At 40.6% G+C, this 23667-nt stretch overlaps 1 protein-coding gene across 4 annotated transcripts in view; it reads left to right on the top strand.

Annotated features, from left to right (window-relative positions):
* The window catches only part of ccdc102a (coiled-coil domain containing 102A), a 47365-nt gene that overhangs the window by 5788 nt on the left and 17910 nt on the right, over positions 1 to 23667 (top strand). For 3 of the 4 annotated variants that reach the window (XM_020080320.2, XM_069524907.1, XM_069524823.1), the window contains exons 2-5: positions 12540 to 13010; positions 14721 to 15110; positions 20592 to 20830; positions 22433 to 22541. In XM_020080320.2, coding sequence (XP_019935879.2) covers positions 12648 to 13010; positions 14721 to 15110; positions 20592 to 20830; positions 22433 to 22541 — 1101 coding nt within the window. In that variant the 5' untranslated portion in view covers positions 12540 to 12647. Of the gene's footprint in view, positions 1 to 2454; positions 2548 to 12539; positions 13011 to 14720; positions 15111 to 20591; positions 20831 to 22432; positions 22542 to 23667 lie in introns of all 4 variants that reach the window. The other variant, XM_069524869.1, reaches the window with a different exon arrangement.

The raw sequence follows: 23667 nt of genomic DNA, 5'->3' as shown, positions 1-23667 counted from the left end.
TTAGTGCAAACAAAAATTGCAATAAATTGTAACATTGAATTTCAATACTTCTCACTGATAGGTGCGGGGCAAACCAGACCGAAGTAGCCACAGGAGAGGAAACCCTTCTTTCCCAAAAAGGGGTTCGGTAAATCATTCAACATAGAGCAAACTACAGTGTATAGCTGTAGAGTGCAGCTCACATTTTCTGTGATAGCAAAGGATGGGAACACAAGTGTTATATTTTCATATGTGGTGGCAATCTGCATTCGCATGCAGGCATCCAGCGCTAGTGGAGCACGTCCCAAAACCACACCGCTGTCACTCCACTTTATCACTGCCATGCCATATACAACAATACTAGAAAGAGAGGAGAGAAATAAATCACTGTGACCAACTCCATCTATTGATAGGATGTGTGATAGAATACAATATGATCTAAAGCTCCAGAACAGAAGGGCCCAGTGATTTTTTCCAATTTGAATAATTATTAAGTTGTATCTGAACCCATCTGAACTTTCTTTATCGGTTACGTATTGGCTTTAACCCTGAATTATCTCTGTTGGTACTCAGACAACACCAAGCTTACTTACCTCTATGGAGTATTCAGTTACCACTGCAACAGAATGAACAGATACGGTAATGCTTTATCGTTTTCTGTGGAGGTTATTACTGTCGACCAGCAGTTTTCTTTCTCGGGTTAGCTCAGCTCTGGCGTGTCATCTTCCCTGTCTCTCTTCATGTGTCTCTTCTCCGTGGCAGCTCTACTGCTGTACAAATGTCTAATTCATAAACGTCCCCAGGAAGTGGCATTTCAGTCCCTGAATTCACCTCATCGGAAGATATCAACAGACATTAAGCTTAAAACACGGTGTAAATGACCTCGTTTCGAATTGAATATAAATGTCGGGGCTTCCTGATCATTGAGCAGATCTGGATCGTAGAGGAAACAATGTCACTGACCAGCTGTGTGAGTGTAAACTCTGTCTCACTCTCAGATACATAGAGAAGTGGCACAACTCACTGAATGTCCTGACATTCTTATGTCATGTCAAACACTCACACTCATGTATACACAATGCGCAATATATCAAGGTCAGCAAAATTGTTGAGTTGATGTTTATCTATCGTACGATCGTAAGTCCATATAGTAATTATCGCGACAGGCCAACTCTGTGCTTGTTATGTTGTTATGACAGAAAGGTCAGCTCAGCAGCGCCAGTCATAATTCATCAGCATGCAGGGGAAACACTGGAATCCAGCTTTAATCATATTTAGATGAGAGTCCGATGTGATGTGAATATGAACAGTGGGTGGGACAGAGAGACGATGTTTGCTGTGATGCATCGCTCAGGCCTGACCTTTCTGCCTCACCTACTGGAATGCTTAATTAACCTTAAAGCACTTTGTAATTAATGACTCCTCAGAGGGCCCTTTCACACTCATCTGCATGACAGCAGGGTTTACGACTCTTCTATGATTGTTGTTCTCAATGACTTAAACCTCTTTTACACAGCCTGTTCAAGGTGGGAATGCTTCGCCTTTATTCCTCCTCGCATTCTGGATATAAGGCTAACCATACAGAATAAGATGACATTGTTGTTCCACCTTTATGCCAGCAGTGGAGGTTTCACAGAGCCAAATTCATGCCTGTGGACACTGATACGGTTGTGTTGATTTGGAGCATGCTATCTATAATAACCTCCAGGGGCATCATTTCACAGCTTTTTTGATTCCATGTCAACAAGCAAAGGGGAAAACAAGGTGCATTTCAAGTGAACCCACAGAGGTAAGGAACTACCCTTGCCGTGCATGGTGGCAGTGTTTCCCCCTGTTTTGAAGATCATAAGCTGACTGCCCAAGCTCCCATGTGTCCCTACGTTGCAGTATTAGCCCGTTTGGCTGATTTGCTTGCATTAATAAGTGGTTGAAGCTCATTAGAGTAGTTAGTTAACCCCCCTCCAACCCACTGTGTCCAGCTGCCCACTGAGCTTTGCATTGCACAGACTGTGAAAGATTAAAAAGAAAGATTACATGGTCATCTTAGGATATTCAGACAATTCAACTTATACTGAGGAAATATTTGGGTGTTTGCTGTGGCTGTTTGACTGTCAGTCTTATTCGCAGTTGTTAAATGTTATGCTTTAATATCATGTTCAAATTGTTCATCTGCAACATCATCTTCCACCGTTGGTGCTGTTTATAACACACATTAGGGAAAAGGTTGAAAAAGCCACAGCTGGCAGAGAATGCTGAGGTCATTGGGGTTTTATATAGAGTCATGAGCTTACATGCACAGTTAAATTTGAGAACCTCTTTTAAGGCAATGTACTAAAAACTATACTTAACCTAAAGGATGACTGTTTTGGAAACCATGCTGAGGTGAAGATTCTTAAGGGCAAGCTGTAATGCTTTTTCTTTCAATGTCAAATGTCCTCATTAAATCAGGTTACTACTAATGTCAACTTATCACAGGCTTCCGGGTGTGCAGCCAATCAGAAGAAAGTAGACTCACCAATAAGCAGCCCAAAGCTGGGAAGTTGAGGGGAGCTTCACATCCCGTCACTGGTAATGTAACACTAACAAAAATATCAATTGAGTATTGTTCAGTGGAAATCACAGACTTGCCATTAATCCTTTCGGGCATGTAGGCAATGACTATGGAAGATGGGAAGTTTTATTGTGAGGATGTAAGCTTCTCTACCGTTCATTTCTTGACTTTCCATTTCTCTCTTGGAATTTCATCATCTCCTTCACCTCAGAAACTTCTGTACCGAAAAAGAAGATGCTCATACATCCTCTACCTCTTTACCTAATAGCTTGCATTATGCAAATCTCTCTGCTCTTCTCAGAGTAAGAGAAGCTTTGAAGCCACTGTGCCCTGCAGAAATGAACCATTTTTAGTTGGCCTTCTCAACAGCTGGGGGGAGGGGGTACCAGGCCCGGGGTAGACACACAGGGAGCCATGCACTATGTTCGCTTACAGTGTAAATTTTTGGTCTTCTCATACAAAAAAGTTGTGTTTTACAGTTTTTACTGGCACTGTCAGTAATTTACTGCTCCTCTCTGTCTCTATCATTCGCTCTGTGCTCTACCAACTGAATCAATCCAAACCAAATGCACCCCGCCATCTCCTCCAGCTCTCCATATATTGTCTAAGTTAACAAACTCTGTGTCTGGTTGTTTCATGTCAGTAAAAACCCTGCAAATTTTTATTTAATGTCACTTTCTAGTTTCCAATTGTGTCTGCTTGGCTCCTCTCCTTGTTTTGGCTTTAGATTTATTATCTCATTCTTTCGCTCTCTCCCAATTACATACAGATATCTATTTTTGAAATATCAGCTGAAAGCCAATCTGTGCAACTGCTTGGTTTGAATAATTAGTGTTTAGTTCAATTAAACTTTCCACCTCTTTGCATAAAGTTCAAAATAGTACCAATAAAAATCAGTAATGAATATTGACAAGACGGATATACAGTATGTTGCAGGGACTGCTAGAATCATCATATTGATGGTTGTCAAATTGAGTATGTATGTGCCATATGAGATGTTAAAGTATCAGGAAATGTTTTGTATTTCGCAATACAGCCTAAAAACATGGCAATATAATTTTTTAAGCCATATTGATTAACCTTAATTATCAGGATCTGATGTTATTTGTTCTATTGGTTCCTGAAGCCTCATAAACCAAAATGCAGCAAGTGTCTTTATGTTCCCCTCCATCCTCCTCCTCCTTCACCAGACTATACCTACATTCATCTCCTTCTCACTACTCTGTCTTTCACACTTCTGTTAAATAAATTATGGCAATGTTGTGCTGCAGCACCAACCTGAGCTGAGCTGGACACTAACTCACTGATACTACACTCGAACCTCACTTATATTAAAAGAAATTCTACTCTATCCTTGAAGTCACTCACTCTGTCCTGTAATGTAGGAGATTAGTAAGTTGACCCTGTGTGAAACTGTGAGCTACTTGCATGGTCTGTGTGTTTAGCGCATGTTTGATTTAAGTTTGTGCACATAGGGCGTATGCTGTGTGGAACCACGGGAGAGAGAGTGTGTATTAGAGGGGTAGAGGCAGAGAGAGATGGAGGAAGAGTCACCGTTCAGGAATGTCCTCTATGAATTGCTCTGTGGAGCCGTCAGCTTCAATAACACCTGGGCCCCCCATGTGCATATATACGGTATATATATATATATATATATATATATATATATATACTTACATACACCCATAGTATATCTTGTTTGAAGTTCAGTTCATTAAGTTTAAAATGATCAACCCCTCCCCATCAGCTACCACCATGGAGAGAAACTGTTCTGATAAGTTGCAAACCTTGGAAACGTCCACCCTTCAAACCTCTGCCCTCCCAACCACCTGCCCCATCCCTTCTCACATCCTCCAGTCTATTGCTCCCAACATTCTTCCTTTTCTCACCCATCTTATTATCACTTCCCTGTCAGCTGACTGTTTCCCTAACTCTCTGAAGAAGGCAAGAGTAAACCCTCCCCTGAAGTAAACCCACCCTCAACCTGTCTGAAGTAATCAACTACAGACCTGTCTCCTCCGCTCCCTTCAGTGTTACCAGTGGCTGCCCACCTCCGTTTCAAAACACTAGTACTTGGGCGGCTGTGGCTGAGGGGTAGAGCGATCATTCTCCAACCAGAAGGTCGCAGTACGATCCCCAGGCTTCCCATTTGCATGTCAAAGTGTCCATGGGCAAGATGTTGAAACCTGAATTGCCCCTCATCGAACAAAAAGTGATGCTAATAGATGCTTGTATGAATGTGTGTGTGAATGGGTGAATGGCTAACTGTAGAGTCATCAAGACTAGAGAAGCACCATATAAATACAAACCATTTATCTTACCATGCTGTGAATGGATTGGGCCCAGTCTACATCCAGGACATGGTCAAACCTTACACCCCAGACTGTTTGCTGTCCTGGCACCTAAATGGTGGAACCAGCCCCCCATTGTCATCAGGACAGCAGAAAGTGTACACATTTTCTTACTAGCGGACTGTTTTTTTGTGGTAGTAGGTATGGAATGGGTAAATTGTAGCACTTGTAATCGTGTGATTGATAGCTGTAATAAAACTCTTGTCCAGGACTCCATACTCTTCATTGTGTTGCTGCTTTGTATGGTGTCCATTGCTTGGCTGCCTTGCTGGCAGGGGTAGTAATGAGCTAGAGAGAGAGCAATCAAAAAATAAAAGAAGACTGTCACCATCTGTGAAGCTGCGTTATTTTGTCTGCTTGCTTTTAAAAGGGAAAAGCCTGTTGCTATATGAATTTCCAAATTTAAAGCAAGCACTTAGTCTCGCAAGCTTCTATCCTATGTTTAGGCTCACGGCCTCAAGCTGCCTACTGTTGAACAGCTGTGTGTGATTATTATTCCTGCCGTACTTCATCGCATACTTGTTGTATTTTGACTGACAATGGAGGTACATTTACACTTGAATGTAGTCACAATATGTCCCTGACCACCAATCAGATCATTGTCTCGCCTCAATTATTGTTTGGTGCATTTACACCTGCATTTGAATGTTTGAATTGAAAAGAAATCGAATAGTGCATGGACAGATATGTTTGCTTTCATCACAACTTCATCCGGGTTTACAAGATTGATCTACTGCTGTGAAAAGTTGACAAACAACAAGAAATGTCACATTGAAAGACATTTGAAGAACAAGCCCACTCCATTGGTGAAGGGACAAAGAGTTTGTTCGTTTCTAACAATGCAACATTGTTGTATCAAATATGACCATTTCACTTTACACAGAGAGATGATAAAACCTTGCGTCACAACAGTTGAGGCCTTGGGACATTCAGGTGTTTTCCTTTGTGGGTAAAGTATGGTATCGTGAGTTATTTTTCACCACATTGTTGTAGCTCAAAATTCTCAGATCTTTTTGTTTGATATTGTAACTAAGAAGATTATGCCTTAGTCATCTCACCGAGTAGAATGTTTACAAGACTACATATCTTGAGTTGGTCCTGTGGAAACCTCTGTTTTTTTTATTTGGGGGAAAAAAGAAAAATTCTTCCAGCTCTGCTTTGATGTTTGGAAATCTCCCACTGGCTCTGTTTCAAGAACTCTGAGTTAGAAAGGGAAGAGTTTTAAAGTAGAAGTTTGAAGCTGAAACTGATATGATATGGCTAACATTAGAGCTGGGGACCTGCACTGCCATTTGAAATATAATGGGAGGGCTTCCGGAAACTTTGTTCCATCAAAAGAAACATCAGCTAAGTCATACTGTTTGTGAAAATGGCAATTCATCTCTGTACTTTCTAATCTACTTGACTTACTGACCTGACTGCATCTTAATGAGTCAATTATTTCACTCATTTTGTGGACTGCCTCGAACCAATGTCACTCAGATAATTGTATGTTTCTTACATTATTTCTAACTGAATTAGTTTCTGTTTATAATGGGAGGCAGACATTTTTTATTAGGGGTCTAAGCTCGAGGTTGGCATGGTGCCAAGCATGCAAAGCAGTTTGGCCAATTGGAAACACTTGCATACCAAGTCCAGTTCATGAATGTCTTTTGTAGGCCATCTCACATATGCTATGCATATTTCTTTAGTGCTTCATGTTAGTGTTGACAGTTTCAGATTAATCCAGGAGACTAAATCATACTTGGTCCAAAATTCAGTTGGAAAAGACATGTAGTTGTGACAGACTGGACGTGTGTTGAAAGGCCAACTTGTAACTACAGAATGTTGGGATAATGAGGTTGCCAGATCAGTGTAACTGAATGGAGTTAAACTGCTCAATAGTGGATTTCTCATGCGTACAACAACCACAACACTTGATGTACTTAAACGGATGTAATGGTAAATGGGATTTTTCAGTGTCACTTTTCTTCAGGTTTGGCACCAATGTTCACTTGGACACAAACATGAACTGGTTACATTTTGGTGGTTGAAGGTCAAGGTCACACATGTCTCTCTTCTTCTCATGAAGGTGATATCTCAGGAATGCCTCTCAGGGAATTTCCTCACATTTGGATTGCCAAGATAAGTAAAATTTATCCTGTGTGGAATGTGAATGTCTGTAGTAAATTGAAAGACTATGTTATTGATGTTGTCATAGTTCATTCAAAAACTGTGTTCTGCCCTATGAAAGAACTGCGTAGAATTGGTTCCGGTCTTTCTCTGCAGTTTACCTTTCACACATGCACAACACAGCGGGGGGGTTCTCTGTTAAGACTCATTCTCAACAGCAAACAGATTCTTTGCAGGAACGAGATGAAGAATGGTGCAGCAGGCAGAGGCAGGATGTAATGTTTAACACCGCTGTGGAGATTGCATATTTTAATTTACTTTCATCTGCTACCCTTAAACTCCCATGACATCTTCGTCGATGTCCTCTACATATATGGCTCCACTTTTTCATCCCGATATATTTGTTTTCATTTTTTTTTTGCGTCAGTCACGTTTTAAAAGTGTCATTATCCCCCCAACTCACTTGCAGGATATTCTGCTGGAGATCTGCTGTGCAGTCACATCAGCTCCTCTGGACTTTCTGCGCTCTATATTTGGGGGCCAAATGGAGAATGTCCAAACAAAGTCTAGAGGCTCTCACTCGGACACTTGCTTTGACACATACACGTAATTCCGAGAAACCACGGAGGATCTCCGGAGTTAAGTGCATGTCTGAAAGCAGCTGTAATCACAAATTTCAACATCATGCACACAAACTAAGGTGGAGGTCATGTTGAGTTTCAGGGTCAACCAAAGTTAAAAACTGTTTGAACAACTTTCTTAATTTACCTCCAGAAGATATACCAGCCTACACAGAGAGTGAAACAAATAGACTTCTCCTCGCAATACGTCACTAACACTCCTGCACTCATCCCTCTGTGCCTCTACAAAGAAATGAATTCCCCTCTTCTTGTATCATCTGCACTGATGCAACTCAACAACCTTCAGACCTAGTCACCATGTTTTAGACATGCTCCACAGGGAATTCATGTAGAGTAAGATAAAAACCTTTCATCAGCATGAAATGAGCTGATATACAGATCTGTGTTTACCATGTAACAGCCAATTAGTTAAGGTCACAGGATTTGTACATACCAAGCTTCTAGTAAATAGAGAAATGACAGACAGTGATGGGTTCACATATTTCTCCATTTACTCGAGGGGAGTATTTCACAACATTAGACACAATAGGGCGGGGTGGCCGAGGGGTAGAGCCCTCCAGCCAGAAGGTCGGCAGTTCAATCCCCAGTCTTCCCCATCTGCATGCCGAAGTGTGAATGGAAAACTAAAGCACTTTGAGAGGTATATAAATATATTTATAAGTATGTAAATACAAACCATTTACCAATAGACTGTGACAATTGACGGAAGTCTGCAAGTCAGATACCAGTGTGATTCTCTACCAGAGCTCATTTGTTTTCATTTAGAGAAGAGATTTACTCTCTCTCTCACACAAACACACACAAACACACAGAATTTGGCTAGCACTGGGGGAAATCCTTTGTAGCAGCATGCTGTTTCTCTTTATGGTCACAGTCACATAAATCAGTTGCCGTGAACACACAAGCGCTCTGTCGCCTATGGTGTTGGCCATGACCACTCTGCTCAGACATGACAGCTGCTCATTCCAACAACAGACGACAAAGAAGTCATTTTCAATGACAAGTGAAATAAAGTGTGATGTGTGTAATTGTTGTGGACGCAATGCTGTTTTCCAACACAAGAACTATGATCTGATGATTTATTTGTAATGTAGAATATGTGAGTTGAAGTTGAACATTAGTCAATGTATGGGCTGTATAACATATGGTCAGTGAGGGCAGATGTTCTGTCAAAGAGTTTTATTACCCCGGAGCCTGATGCACTGGTTGGCTGTGCATTTAATTGGCCCATGTGAGGGTGGGGTTCAAATGGAGGTTGGGCAAATAAAGGGGAGAAATAGCAAATTGAGAGACAAAGGAACAGCAACAGAGTTGAAGTGTAGTTCACAAAAAATACTGTTTGGATGAACAGCAAAAGCTGTGTTTTGTGATTCATCTTCAGCTGTGATAACTGAAGTCACAGAGACATCAAGGTAAGAAAGAATAAAAGTTAGGAGTCCCCATTCAGCTCTCATATGGAAACTGATGCATGAGTTTAACCTCTAGTCTGGTAGATTTGAATATGGTGGATGAACATGGATTTTAGTTGTCTTTTAACTGCAGCTACGGACAAAATTTATTTTGCAAATTTGTTGCATTTAAATGTGGAATTTTCTGGTCCTTTAATTTTTCACTTATTTTTGTCACAAAGTCGGGGTGTGTCTGTCTCTATGTAATGGCAGTGTTTTGTACTGAAACCGCCTTTGGCTGACCTCTGGAATGCATTTTTGCACAGAGCGAGGACCGTGTATATTGTCCCCCATCTCCTGCATTAGAGTGGCTTTAGAAAAGGAGCTCTGCTGGGTCAGTGTGGACAGGAGGAACATTTACAGCAACCAATAACTCTGTCAACTCACTCATGGTCATGGGAATACCATTATCATTTTAAGTGTGTCTGTGATTTAGTTTTTCACTTAGAATTATACCCAAATGTTTGAGTACACACACAAGACAAATAAAATGGACAAAATAGATCTATCTAAGGATGACTCCCAAATTGCTAAATCCTACAATTACCATAATGAAACTCTGTAATGTTGATTTACTATTGATCAAGGTAGTCAAGAACATTATGGTATTTGATTGTGTTGTTCATGTGTTTGTGCTCATGTACCTGTTGTCGAGTGTCAGTCTCATCGATCAGCTTAAGCCACTAAGGGCCTGATCTACTAAGATCCCAAATAAAGAGTACTAAATTGCATGTGCATTATAACAGATTGCCTGTTTGGTTGGTGGGCGTTTTGTGGGTGATTTATTAAAAATAATTGCGCATATGATAACAGGTGCAAACATGGTAGAGGCAGTAGTATTGAAATGAGTGTTTTGCGTTACTGGTTTCTGCCATGGAGCATTATGGAGAGAAGAGTGACTGCAAACGCAAAGCAAAATGTAATGCCATGGAATTGGAGGTGTTAGTGTAAGAGGCAAACACACATGTTGAGCAACAGCAAAGAAATATGAATATAACTCAAAGAAACATGATATGGGAGAGTATTGGCGAGAAAGAAAATCCTGTAGGTAAAACTAAACAAATATGTGAATGTGCACATATGGTATTGCAGTAACAATTAGATAACCGTTAAAACAAGGCTGAGAGGTTCAACATAATGGGGTTTGAAAGCAATTTAACTTAATTTTCCACAAACATCTAAGTCATGTGTACATAGTGTACACAAGAGACACAATCTTGTTTTTTATGGTAATTGGGAGATCATTTTTGGAAAGGAACAGATCTCTCAAAATAATATATAGCATAGATTCTGCCAGAACTACATATTGTTTGCATGGGCATAAAAACAGGCTATTAACACTAGAGCCAGTATGTCATCAAGTTTAACTCCTTAATGTCTGCTGATCAGCTCTCTGTCCGATATAGACTCATAATTATCAATAACTGGACTGAATCCTGTTAATTTGTGTCAAGGAACATAGGCAAAAAAGTTCTTAGTTGTGTCCTATCCTGATCGGCCAGAATGCAAAACCTTAATTTCCTCTTTCCTTCTGGTTCCCTTTGAATTCCCACAGTTCCAGAGCTCCCCTGCCTCCTCTGGAGGAGAGGGAGGAGGCCGCAGGGGAAGGGGAACAGGAAGGAAGAGAGCTTGTCTTGGCCCAGAGAGTTTGAGGCCAAACTTCACCACAGCCAGAAATTGGATTTCTTTCCAGATATTCTCAACCAAAAGCTGGCAGTATATGTGGCCATATAAACAAAGTTAGCCCACTGATCACGGAGGGTAGATTCACTAGTGTTTAGGGTCCACTAAAAAAGCATGCACACAGAAACAGGTTGTCTGGCAAGGGATTATTGAGTATTGGCAAAATAAATATGCGAATGAAAAGTGAAAAACAACTTTGGTAGGTTATAATAAGATAAAAGTAAAATAACAAACATAAAATCTGCACAATGTCTAATAAATACATTAAACCCATATGAAAAATAAATGTATGATATTAAATCTATAGTGCCTCAATGTTTTGCTTAAGTATTTATGAATGTTGTCTAGGCAGTTATTGAAAGAGAAGAAGAAGCCAAGCTCAGTATATCTCCAGTTTAATGTAACTCTATACTGTATTCTTTTTTGTGAAATAAGATGCACGATACTTAAAGATACATTAATAGATTTGTAGTAGCTTGAGGCCAGCGCAACAACCTGCAAATACACCACTGATATATTTTCACTTCATAAAAGTCATAGCTAATGTATTAGGAGGAGGTTGGCATTCAGAGTCCAATAATTAATTTCTTCTTAATTCTATTTCATCCTCCTAAGAAGATAAAAATCACAATATCCCAAAGCAGGAAGTCTGCATAAAATTACCAGCCTTAAATTATAGGATATACAATTATTTAAAACCCATAGAAGCAGAAAATCCTCACCCTTGAGAACCTCGAACCCTTAAATGATTTATTTAATTTTGTTTCTTATTAATTAATTGTTTTAATGATTTCCTTTTGTCGATAATTGGAATACTACTTTGTTTAAGCTTTAGCTGAATGCTTAAACTGTGGACACACACTGTTGGACCAGGTCTGTTCCAGTGTCAACCACCTGGTGTTTCAATGTTTTTTGAATCAATACAGTTCCAGTAATCATAAAAAAACTAAAGTATGGGAAACAAACTATGAAATAATATCCGATGTATAGTGAGAGTTATTGTTTAACCCAGTTCATCATGATCCAGTACAGTTCACCTCACATAAAAGCAGCTACCTGATATTGTGTGTTTCTCTACCTGATATTGTGTGTTTCTGTTTGCTTGTTTGTTTGTTTGTTTGTTTGTCCTCTCTTTGGAGTTAAATCTTGTGCTACTGCTGTAACGTGAATTTCCCCACTGAGGGACAATAAAGTAAATCTAAATCTAATCTAAATCTCAGCCAATATGACACAGCCACATTCTGCTCCTTACGTCCCTTCGACATTTGTTTTTCGAACATTGTATTAAAACAATGTGTGTGTGTGTTTGTGTGTGTGTGTGTGTGTGTGTGTGTGTGTGTGTGTGTGTGTGTGTGTGTGTGTGTGTGTGGTAATGCCTTTGTAAGTGCGTCTGGTCGCTTTCTTAGTTTCAGATTTGAAAAAGTACATGTCTTCCTTTCTGTTTGTCGTCTCATGGTCATTTGGTTTTTATTTTACATGGAGCTGCTTCGCATCAAGCAATAGAAGTGGTTTGAGCCACATGTGATGCAGTTGCCCAGCCTGTCTTTGTATTTACTATATCAGACCAGGACTGTCTCTGCCCCAAAGCAGCTCAGTGTCTGGCAGTGATTTCCCCGGTTTCTTTCTTTGTTTTAAAATACATTTATATTTCTTCTGATCTTGTTTGAATAGTTTTTTGCTCGAACATTGCTTATTTCCAAGGTACATGAGGGTTGCATACGTACATGCATGTGTTTACTATTCTGATTGCTTGTTGTTGATTGTTTGTCCCCAGGTTGATCAGTGACTGAAGAGGATGAGGATGTTCAGCTAAACCCACCCCCCACTCACAACCCTTCATTCTCCTCACTGCCCTTATCCTGCCTTCACCACTGCCTTCATCATGAACCACACTCCCAGCCCCCACCTGTCTGAAGGTGGTAGGTCTGCTGGAGGCGGGCTGCTATGCAGCCTGGGTCTGGGGTCCGACAGGGGGATCCGCTCCCCGGACAGCCTCACCCACACCCCCAGCCCCACAGGGGAAACCCCTAGCTCCAGTCCCCCGCTGCTGCTGTCACCCGGGCTCGGAGGCCTTGGGCTAGGATCCCTCTGTGCCATGGGTGAAGGAGCTGGGGCCGACTGGGAGAGCAGGGAGGAGCTGCGGCTCAGGGAGCTGGAGGAGGCTCGGGCCCGAGCAGCACAGATGGAGAAGACCATGAGATGGTGGTCTGACTGCACCGCCAACTGGAGAGAGAAGTGGAGCAAGGTGGGCTGCTGGTTACTAAACAATAGGTTGTGCATGTATTTATCAAGGCATATGTATATTTTAGTCAAAGCTTTTATCCTAATCGTTTATTGGATTTATTTGATAGAATGGATTGAACACATTTAACTTAATAGCTTTATGATTCAATCCATAGGTGAACCCACTGTTCCAGCTTATCAGTCAGTTAATTCTTACATACAATACACTTTTTGACAACTCTTCCACCATCATGCTGTTCCTGAATCATACCATTCATATCCATTTCATTTGCATTAACAAATATGTCCTGTAACAACATTCTGCAGTGATTATAATCAACGACTGTTTTTAAGGTACATCAAGGAAAATATATACTGGACGTATCTGCAATCTCAAAATGTTAGTTACGCAACATATCTACTGATTTTTTTAATGTTAAAAATTGAATTTTCTTTATTTCTATTGACATTTTTTGGAACTGAAGTATGATGGAAATATATGGTTATGTTCAGTTTTTCTTTTTCCACATTCATATAAATTCACTGTGACTTCTGACAACTGAAACATAATCACTTTGTCTTTGAGTCCAAGTGACAACAGATCAAAAGTTGAAGAAAGTCCTTCAAGCAGCATTCAGACATCACATTTAAGAGGACAATGTGTTTTTGAGGTCACCATGACCTTTAACCACCAAAATTGAGTCCAAGTAAATTGTAACAGGTGTAATGAAATTCCCTATGGGCACTCTTAATATATCACATTAACAAGGATGTGAGGGCAACAACATGACCTTGACCTATTACCTCTAGGCACCAAATTCTTATCGGTTCATCTTTGAGTGAACATTTGCACCAAATTTGAAGACATTTCCTTCAAGCTGATCTGAAGAAAAACAGAAGCATACTCTGTGAGGCTGTGACCTTGACCTTTGACACATGGCTACCAAATTCAAGTTCAAGAGAATGTTTGTGCCAAATGTGAAACAACTCCCTCAAGGCGCTCTGGAGAAATCCCATTTGCGAGGGGGAAAAAAATACTATGTGAGGTTACAGTGACCTTGACCTTTAACCGCCAAAATCTAATCAGGTCATCCTTGGGTCCAAGATTTGTACATAATTTTTAAAAAATTGCCTCAAGGCATTCATGAGATATCGTGTTCACAGGAATGGGACATACAGACATACGGACGGACGGACAACCAGAAAACATAATGCCTGCAACCCCTGGCTGTCGCTGGCCCGGAGGCGTAAAAAGCTGTGCCATACATGTAGAAGACACCACCAGTAATGTCGAGAGCTTTTGGTGATAAAGCTGCTTCAAGCGTTGATGTGCTTGTAAAGAAAAACACATGACATCCGAATTAAAACATAAAGTCCTGCCTCTGCCAGCTGCACCATCCCTCAGATGAAAGCTCTGGACATTTCTGTGTTCTTGTGAATGAGTCTGAGCTGCTTTGTTCTTGTGTGAAGGACAAACTTCTGACCCAATTTTGCGGACATCCTCTGTAGGTCATGTTTGAAAATGGCTATTCTGTACTATGCCCTGCTGCCAGAAATACTCACAAGAGCACCATATGTGAAAATTTTGTAAAAAATTATGTTCAGCTGAGAAAGTATTTAGGAGAACCTTAAATAACAATGAACCACATATTGGTGACTTTATATCTTCACGGAAAGCAGTGAGCCTGGGGCTGATCAGTGTATCCTGTATCAATTGCTGTTTGTTTCGCAGGTTCGCGCAGAGCGTAACCGAGCACGTGACGAGGTTCGTCAGCTGAGACAGCGGCTGGACACTCTCACCAAAGAGTTGACAAGTGTTCGGCGGGAGAGGCAGGAACTGGCCTCGGAGAATGAAGCGCTACGGCAGCAGACACTGCATCTTCGTGGCGACCACACGGCTCGTCCTCCATCCGCCACCTCCCCTTCTTGCTCCCCTGCACACCCCTGTGGTGCATCCTCCTCCTCATCTCCATCCATTCCTCCCTCTTCCCCTGCTTCCTCTTCATCTCAGGTTCAGGACGACAGCAAGCTGGGCCGGATGGGGGAGGCAGCCCCAGGGTCTCCAGAACCAGAACCAGTAAGGGACGTGGACTTGGAAAGAGATAAGCTTGGTCAGCAACAGGTGAGTTTGCACTGTACATTAAATTAAATTCATCATTTAATTTGATCAACTAGTATCAGTTTCAGGAATGTATTTGTCTGCACAGACCTGAGAACAGAAACATAAGTAGATTAAATTGTTTGCAACAGACTGATTGATATAAGATGGAAGATGTATTGACCTAAAATATTGTTGGTTGTGTTAAAGGTGACCTGTTGGACTAACTTTTGGATGGACTGTCATTAAATGTGAACCCTAATGAGATTGGTCATCCCCTGATCTTTCTTCTTGCTTTACCACAAATCATTTTTTTCCTGAAAAATCCCTACAACCACTGGTTCGATTCCCATTCAAATACACACTCCTGTCACTCTCTGGGTGGATCTCTTGCCATTGAGCAAATCCAGACATGCTAAACTAAGATTGTGAGCATGCTAAACATCAGCTGATTAACAATGTCACCAGGGGCATGTTAGCATACTGACCTTAGTATTTAAACACAGGCCCCAAGAGCTTCTAGATCGGCTGTAGACTTTAATCTTAATGTTAAGATTGATAATTGCAGCCTGGTGACATGTGAAGTTTGCATTTGTCCAAACATTTCATAAATGAAAAAAGATTCAAATTGATTAACAGATGAATAAATAATGAAAAGGTTGCAGCTTGAGATCCTGTTTCAGTATCAGTGAGCTCATGTCGTCAGCTGTTATATGGACGGTAGTGATGAGTGCAGTGTTGGATACTTATTTTCAGAAAACACTGTTGCAGGCGGGTGTGGAAAAGTAACAAAGCAGCTCTTAGACTGTTATAAATAACAATAGGCTTTGCAGTGCTGAAGAAGCCTGATTACTTGGGTACTGCAGTGTTTTATTTCAGATGGCCAGCCTCTACAAACGCATCAAATTTGTTCTTTCCAGTTGTGTCTCGTCCCTGTTTATTGTTGTTATAGTGTAGCTCTATTTATACATATAGCATCATTATTGTTGTGTAGTCTCTTGCTGCCTGGTGGATTGGAGTGAAACAGCTTGTTGTAGACATTAGTAGTTCACACATCAGCAGGCCAAACCTCCCTGGTCTTTAGACCATAGTGGGTGAGTAGGTATGTTGTGTTAGGGTTAAAAAATGAAATAAAAAACCTTGATCTGTGCATCTCTAATGGACAGAGTAAGGGTAAGCCAGCCATGTTGCTGTGTCTTCCCATGTCTTCCCTAAGATAATAAAATCACACCCTGTGAGCTCACTCATGAAGAATATGTATGTGTTGGGGGGTGTCCTATTTAAGAGACAGTATGGCTAACCAGGTACACACACACACACACACACACACACATGCACACACCATGCTGGCATCTCCCTGAGGGCTCAGTGATACTGCAGTAGTTCTTCTCTGTCAGCTTGTGCAGGTCATACTAAACCTAAAGCAGAAATGGTTCTTTACAAACAATGAACTGCTGCTTTGCTAAGCTATATTTATTCAGACACACAAGATCATGAGAAGCAAATTGTGTATAAATACGTGTATCTTAAACTAGAGTGAATCAAATGAAAGTAAACTTCAGTACTGTGGTGGTCCTTAACTTCTGAGTAGTGTTGGTGTTTATTGTTAACATGTAAAGCGAGCGCAGGTCAGTGGGTCAGTGAGGTCATGTTGCAGGGTTTTGCATCTGCAAAATAAACGTAGTGAAAACCCTGCATACCCAATACTGGATATAGACCGCATTTAAAATACATTGTAATGACAGTTATAGTGAGAAATCTTTTTGTAAATCTTTTTTCCAGAGTTCTCCCCAGAATTTGAGGCTTTCAGGGGTAGTTCAAGTGTCAATTGATCCCTTACTTTGCACACAGGTTGTTGGCATAAACTTCTGGGAAAGGTCATATTGCAGTCTCTTGAAAATGAAAAGCTCAGTCGAAGGTAGTTCATACAGAAAAGAAAGAGTGTTGAGTTCTTTCTGTGCGGTGTGTGTGCATGCAAACGTGAACATGGTTTATGATCAGGCCATTCGGACCGAGTCGCTCAAGAGACGTGTTCTGTTTTAGTAGACCTGGCTACCAGTATATCATCCAGATAAACAAAAAAAAAAGGCATATTTACTGCCATATATTTTTATTTCAGGGTTTATTTCATAGCCATATTTATTTATTTAATTTTGATTAAAAAAAGGCATTCCATACACTCAGAGTGAGAAAGTCCAAAAGCCTTCAACAGGTGGGCCTTTATCACTCTATATTAATCATTCTTCTGAGGACTCTCCAGCATGCTCACCCCTCTGACTGCTGTTGAGCTGCCGTCTCTGGAAACATTCAGAGTAAAACCAAGTTCACCACTGTATTTGATGTGTTTTAATGAGCTGGTACAGTCACCAAATGTAGAACTTGTTCCTATGATGATGCTGCTTTGACCTCCTGTGTTTTTCAGTTACGCTGGATGACACCGAGCTTTAATATGTTTTTAGCAGTAGTGCGTACCTTTGTTTTTTTGGCTGTTGCATATTTTCTCACACACACAGTAATACACCAATACATACCCATGTGTACATGAGCTCTGACCTCATAATGAAGGTGTTTGTTTAAAAAGGGCAGAGAATAAATATTCCCATCATTGCCTGTCAGACTAAACCTTCAGCTACCTCTGGCAGCGTTGCCATGGTAACACATGCATATACATACATACAATGCACTGGCTGAGTTATACACGTTTAGGCTGTGGTGCTCCAAGTAAACCATGATTATATGTGTCAGCGGCAGCAGAGGTGGTCTTAGAGCAGCAGCTGACTGTTGCTCAAACACAGTACAGCCTCGTTTCCTGTCTCCCTCAATTGTTCTGGTTCCCACACACACTGAGTACTTCCACATGTTGCACAGTGTGATTGGTTACCAGCATCCTTTACACACTGGGTCCCTCTGTTGGGGGTTACCTGTAATGACAGCAGAAGCATGACATGTCGTATATTAGTTTGGCAAACCTTAACCTTTATGTCAGTGATCTGAGATCTGTGCTATGACAGGTAATTTAAAATGTGATGGACAGATATTGGTCAGAACACATTTCTCCTCTGTTTGTCCACCACAGTTGGCTACAGATTATTGTCATTGTTGGTGGAAGAGGTGAAAATGCCATACCAATAAATAAGGATGTAGTTTCTCCATTAAGTCCTTATGTTTTATTATTATTATTGTACGGATTTTCCTTTATGCTGTGGCTGCTTGTTAACTAATGATCATCATGCCACTACCACTGTTGATGTTCCCTCTGTCCTCTCTAAGCCTGTTCTGATCCACTGCAGTTTGGATTAGGTCCAATGATTTTCAGGTCTATCTGGGTCAAGTCTGTCTTTTAAATTAAATAAATCTATTCATGTGTGTTGGGAAAAAATTCTTTGGACCAGCTTCACAGCCACAGCTCATGTGATTTGCATTAAGTCAGGCTCTAAGCCCGATGCTGGGCTGTTTTGTCACACGTTAATATGTTCTGGAAGTAACGGAGCATGGAGGAAAGTGCTACTGACATAGGAATCATCATGTTTTGTTGCTCTGCTAAAAGATTAGTAATGAAATGAAAAATAATGCAAAATCAACATGGTAAAAAACGATTGTTGCTGTAGACTATTGGTTGATTCATTTGTTTGCCAGCTCTGAGCTTTTGTTCCTTTTATGGTCTGAAGGTTCTCTTCATTTTTAATATATTGTATATGTATATATAATATATCATATTACATATCTCAACAATCTGAATCTATGTCAAGTTTACCACACAACAAGTCCTAATGACTTGGATGATTCTCTGACATTTCCCCTTGTGGCACCAGCCCATCAAAAATATATTTGTTCAATACTCCAGACTGTGTACTTAATGTTTATTAGCAATGTGACGAGGTCAACATGCTAGATTTTTGCTTGTGAATAAAGTAAATATTAAGCATTGACCCCAAAAATGAAAATTCTCTCATTATCTACTCACCACTATGCCGATGGAGGGGTGAGTGAAGTGTCTGAGTCCACAAAACCCCTCTGGATTTTCAGGGGCAAAAAAGTGTAGCAGCAGAATCCAATACAACTGAAGATATTAGTAACTTATCTTCAGACGTAAAAAAACACCTGGTGGACTTTTAGGCTTAAAGGTCCAGTGTGTAAGATTTAGGTGAAAGGGAACTATTGTCAGAAATGTAATGTAGAATAATCCTCATGATGTTTTCACTAGTTCATTTCATCTAAATTGTATGAATTGTAGTTTTCTTTACCCCATAAAAGGTCCTTTATATTTACATCGAGGGGACCCTCTCTACAGAGGCTGCCATGTTTTTTATATTAGTCCAGTCTGGACAAACTAAACACCTTTTGAGTTTTTATGATAATTAAAGCCTACCATAGTTTCTTTTTCATGTTTGGAAGGAGAGGTTAAGGTGAGGGGTGTTCAGCTGCAATGTGCAATTTCAACACTAGATGTCACAAAATTCTACACACTGTACCTTTAAAACACAGTGGAAATTACCTTGTTTCGAGTCGAGCATGAATGTCGGGGAACTTGGATGACACCACACTGCTGCTTTATTTCAATTTTCTAATTTGGTCTAAGGAGCCTGTGGCAAACAGACACCTCACTGTTTACATCAGGTTAATGTCATCAAATACACAGGGAGAGGAAACTGTTGCCAAAGCAAACAGATTTAAGTTAAAAGGGGTAAACAATCTACATTTACCATTATATTTAGATTGGCTGTAAGTACACTCCAGCACAAAGCCTAGATGACCCACTGGGTAAAACAGTTTGGTAGGTAGAAAAAGAAGACATAAGAGCAGACAGCCTCTTCAAAAACACAGAGCTTCTGATGAAACCTTACAAGAGATGACTGTTTTCACTGGAATTGTTTGCAGGGACACTGATCCAAACTACCTGATGACATACTGTTGTACACTATACATTATAACTGCACTGCATGAAGAGAATTATTTTTTGCTTAAAACTTTTTTTGTTTTTTTTAACCTGTTTCCCATTTTCTTCATATAACCAGTTTATCTGTTAATATATCACTGTATATATCACCCTATATTCTCTGTTTGGCTTAAAGGGTCATTTGGGTTTATTAAACCTTGGTTATGGTGACTCTACATTCACCAAAAACAAGACCTGACCTGTTTCAGTGATTTTCAGTATTGTTTAATAAATGGTTGTGGCTCAGAGGGTAGAGGGGTTAGAACCCTGACTACTCAAGTCTGCATGGTAATCTGTCATTGGACACGGAAACCCAAAACTGTCATTGATGACCGTCAGCAGTGTGTGACTGGAATGTGTGATAGAGAAATTCTTACAGTGGGTACATGATGAACGCCATGATGTAGTCTTAGAAGCATATGAATGGGTGAAGGTAACGTAATGTAAAGCTCTTATTATTCATTAAGATTACAAAATAAAGCAGTATTTTATACAGCGCAGCGTATAGTATGCACCTCATATCAGCACACTAGTATTTTCATCACATTTTTTGTCTTTGTCTCTGTCAGGATTTGGAGCTGCTAGAGTCTGTTCTACGTTCCAGGGCCCCAGGCACCGACAGTCAGGAGGCCTGGGATGGACGTGGTGTCAACGCCGCCAGCTCACGCTTATCCTGCGGTATGAGCCGGCAGGAGCGCAGCAGGCAGCTGTGGGAGGACATGAGCACAGTGGAGGACGACTCCAGCAAACTCAACGCCCTCCAGCTTCGCCTGGATGAGTCCCAGAAAGTCCTGTTGAAAGAAAGAGAGTAAGAGAAAACTATGACTACATGAAATAAAAAATAATTTTAATCTTTGTTTTTTGGACAATTAAAATATCTCCACGCACACCCCCTGTAACATTTAAAGGCTACTCTGATTTGAATTATATATAACACTGAACACTGAAAGAGGCTACTCTTAGCGATGAGTAGTTTTACTTTGAAGGACATTTTACTCATTTTACTACATTTTACTCATCAAGGTCATGGTTACTCTTTGTAGGGAAATTTCTCACTGATAGCCGACGCTCAGTGGAGTAAATAGGCTAAAAGGTCTTTGTTATCGCAGACAACAAGCCTGAGATAATATGGCAGCGACGTGAATTCAGTGAGATCTTGAGTGCACTCTGGGAGCTCAAGGTGGAGCACAATCTCCTCTTCCCCACAACGCTGCAATTCAATTTTAATTCAATTCAATTTTATTTGTATAGCACCAAATCATAATATACATTATCTCAAGGCACTTTACGTGGAAGGTCAAGACCTTAAAATCGTATTAATATAGAGAAACCCAACAGTTCCTACAGATGTAATTATACAGACGGTTACCTTACCATATGATACACAATTTGTAATTTTGTTATTCAAATGACTTACTTCAACTTTTGACTGTCAATTTGTTTTACAATTTACTCCCATCACCCATGTTTGGCACTGTAGTTGAGCTGAGCTTGGTTTATTGCTTCTCTGGGAGCTATGTGTGAGTGCTCTGTTTGGGGATGCTTCCTGGATGGACAGGGAACATGTTTGTGGGTTCGTTGAAGACTGTTATTTTGCACTCAATTGTGTGTTGTGTGCCTCAGTGCGGGCGACAGCCAGTGGCCTGGAGGCGTTTTCGGGTTGTCTGTTTGTTCATCCCATTCTCCTGAATGCAATCTGTCAAGAATGCCTTGAGGAAATTACTTCAAATTTGGAACAACTATTCACTTGGACTCAAGGATTAAATGGTGGTTGACAGTCAAAAGTCAAGATCATGGTGACCTCATAAGTTAATATTTTGCCTTGTGAAGGGGATCTTTCCATCAAGGAATCCTTTCACATTTGGCACAAACATTCACAGGGACTCAAGGATTCAATCACCGTGGTCCCAGTGGCCTCACAAAGTATGCTAATGTATTTCTTTGATCAGCTTGAGGGAATATCTTCAAATTTGGTAGAAATACTCACTTGGACTCAAAGATGACCTGAATAGATTTTGGTGGTCGAAGGTCAAAAGGTCAAGGTCACATGATCGTGCATTTTGAACTCGATATATCAGGAATGCCCGAATTAAATTTCATTACATGTGGTACAAACATTCACTCAGACTCAAGGATTACCTAAATAGAATCTGGTGGTCAAAGGTCACGGTGGCTCACAAAGTATGTTTGCTCAGCTAACATCCTCTGACCTGCTATAGCTTCATAATAGACCAAAGTATTCTCACACTGTATATGTATAGTATTTCTCAGTGTGATTATTTGTGGACAATATTAACACTGATGATAACAATGTTAAAATGAAACAAAATGAATGAAAATGTACAAAATGAAAAATGGAACCGCACAGACTCTATAGCAGTCTGACTGAGATGTCTTCTCTCTTCTCCAGTGACAAACTTGCTCTGAGTAAGAGCATTGAGAGGCTGGAGGCTGAACTCAGTCAGTGGAAACTTAAATATGAGGAGCTCAGCAAGAGCAAGCAGGAGGCCCTCAAACAGGTAAGCTATCTGTGTCGTCTGGCTGCCACCCTGCCTGCTACAATGAATGTCTGGATTACTGTATATGCACAGAAGACATTTTCCCACTCTTGCTGCGTTTAGTCTAGTTCATACTTTCTGTCTTGACAGAGGGTCACCAACTGTAGATGGTGGTTCCACAAACAAATTAGTTTGTTAAGTTTTTGATTAAATCAAGCAACTCATTCAAGGTTCTACGTTTATTGTTAAATTCAAAAAGATAGTATTATTGGACCTCATGGAAGAACATGTCCGTATTCTTATCCTAAACTTCACCTACATTAGGTTGTATGGTGACTTTATTTGAACATGACACTACTTCAGAAAAGTGTATGAATGACCTGTGGGTACATGATGAATGCCATGATGTAGAATTATAGCATAATATAATATCAAAGTCCTGGTTTCAATGATGCATAGAGGAAATTCTAGACTTTTTAGCAGCATCAGCAGATCATTAAGAGACAGACTAATGTAGCACTGTCAATGCTGTATCACCTGCATATCCCACTGTCAGTGAAATAAAGAAAAAATGGTTCAATATGAAAATGGTAAATTTTAGGGAAATTATCTGAGAATAGCTTCATGGTGAAAATTAAGTCCAGCCAGTCATCTGTGTGTACCCCTATGCAAGACGCATGCTGCACAATATTGCAGCACAAAGACGTTTTGTGCTCCCCTGGACATCGCAACATTTAGAAGGTGTGTTAATGGAGCGAACCCTGCGAGTTAGTTCAGGCAGCCAACTCGAGCTGCTCTGCTCCAATCATGTGACACACATCATGTGACATACATCATTCTCCACAATCATCTATTAGACACACCCATCTTATTAGGCAGCCTATTTAAGCAGAGAGACATTTCCCATAAACCCCTTCGCTTGCACTGCTGCTGCAGTATCACTACCAGTTGCTTCAGCCCCTCCACCACCCCAGCAGCCACCTGTAGCCACCGGGGGGGGTCACAAGTATTTGCTCGTCACTCCCATCATATCTGTGAAATCATATCGGGGGAGTGATTGAGTCGGAGCCTAGACGCCAAACACAAACTATGTTCTACTGCTGCAATAAACAGTTAAACATGAGTTGTCTGACTGAAATACATTTAG

Source organism: Paralichthys olivaceus, chromosome 1 (assembly GCF_024713975.1).
Source record: "Paralichthys olivaceus isolate ysfri-2021 chromosome 1, ASM2471397v2, whole genome shotgun sequence".
NCBI classification, from domain to species: domain Eukaryota; kingdom Metazoa; phylum Chordata; class Actinopteri; order Pleuronectiformes; family Paralichthyidae; genus Paralichthys; species Paralichthys olivaceus.
Note: the sequence above shows the minus strand (reverse complement) of the source record. Positions and strands in the feature narration are given on the sequence as shown.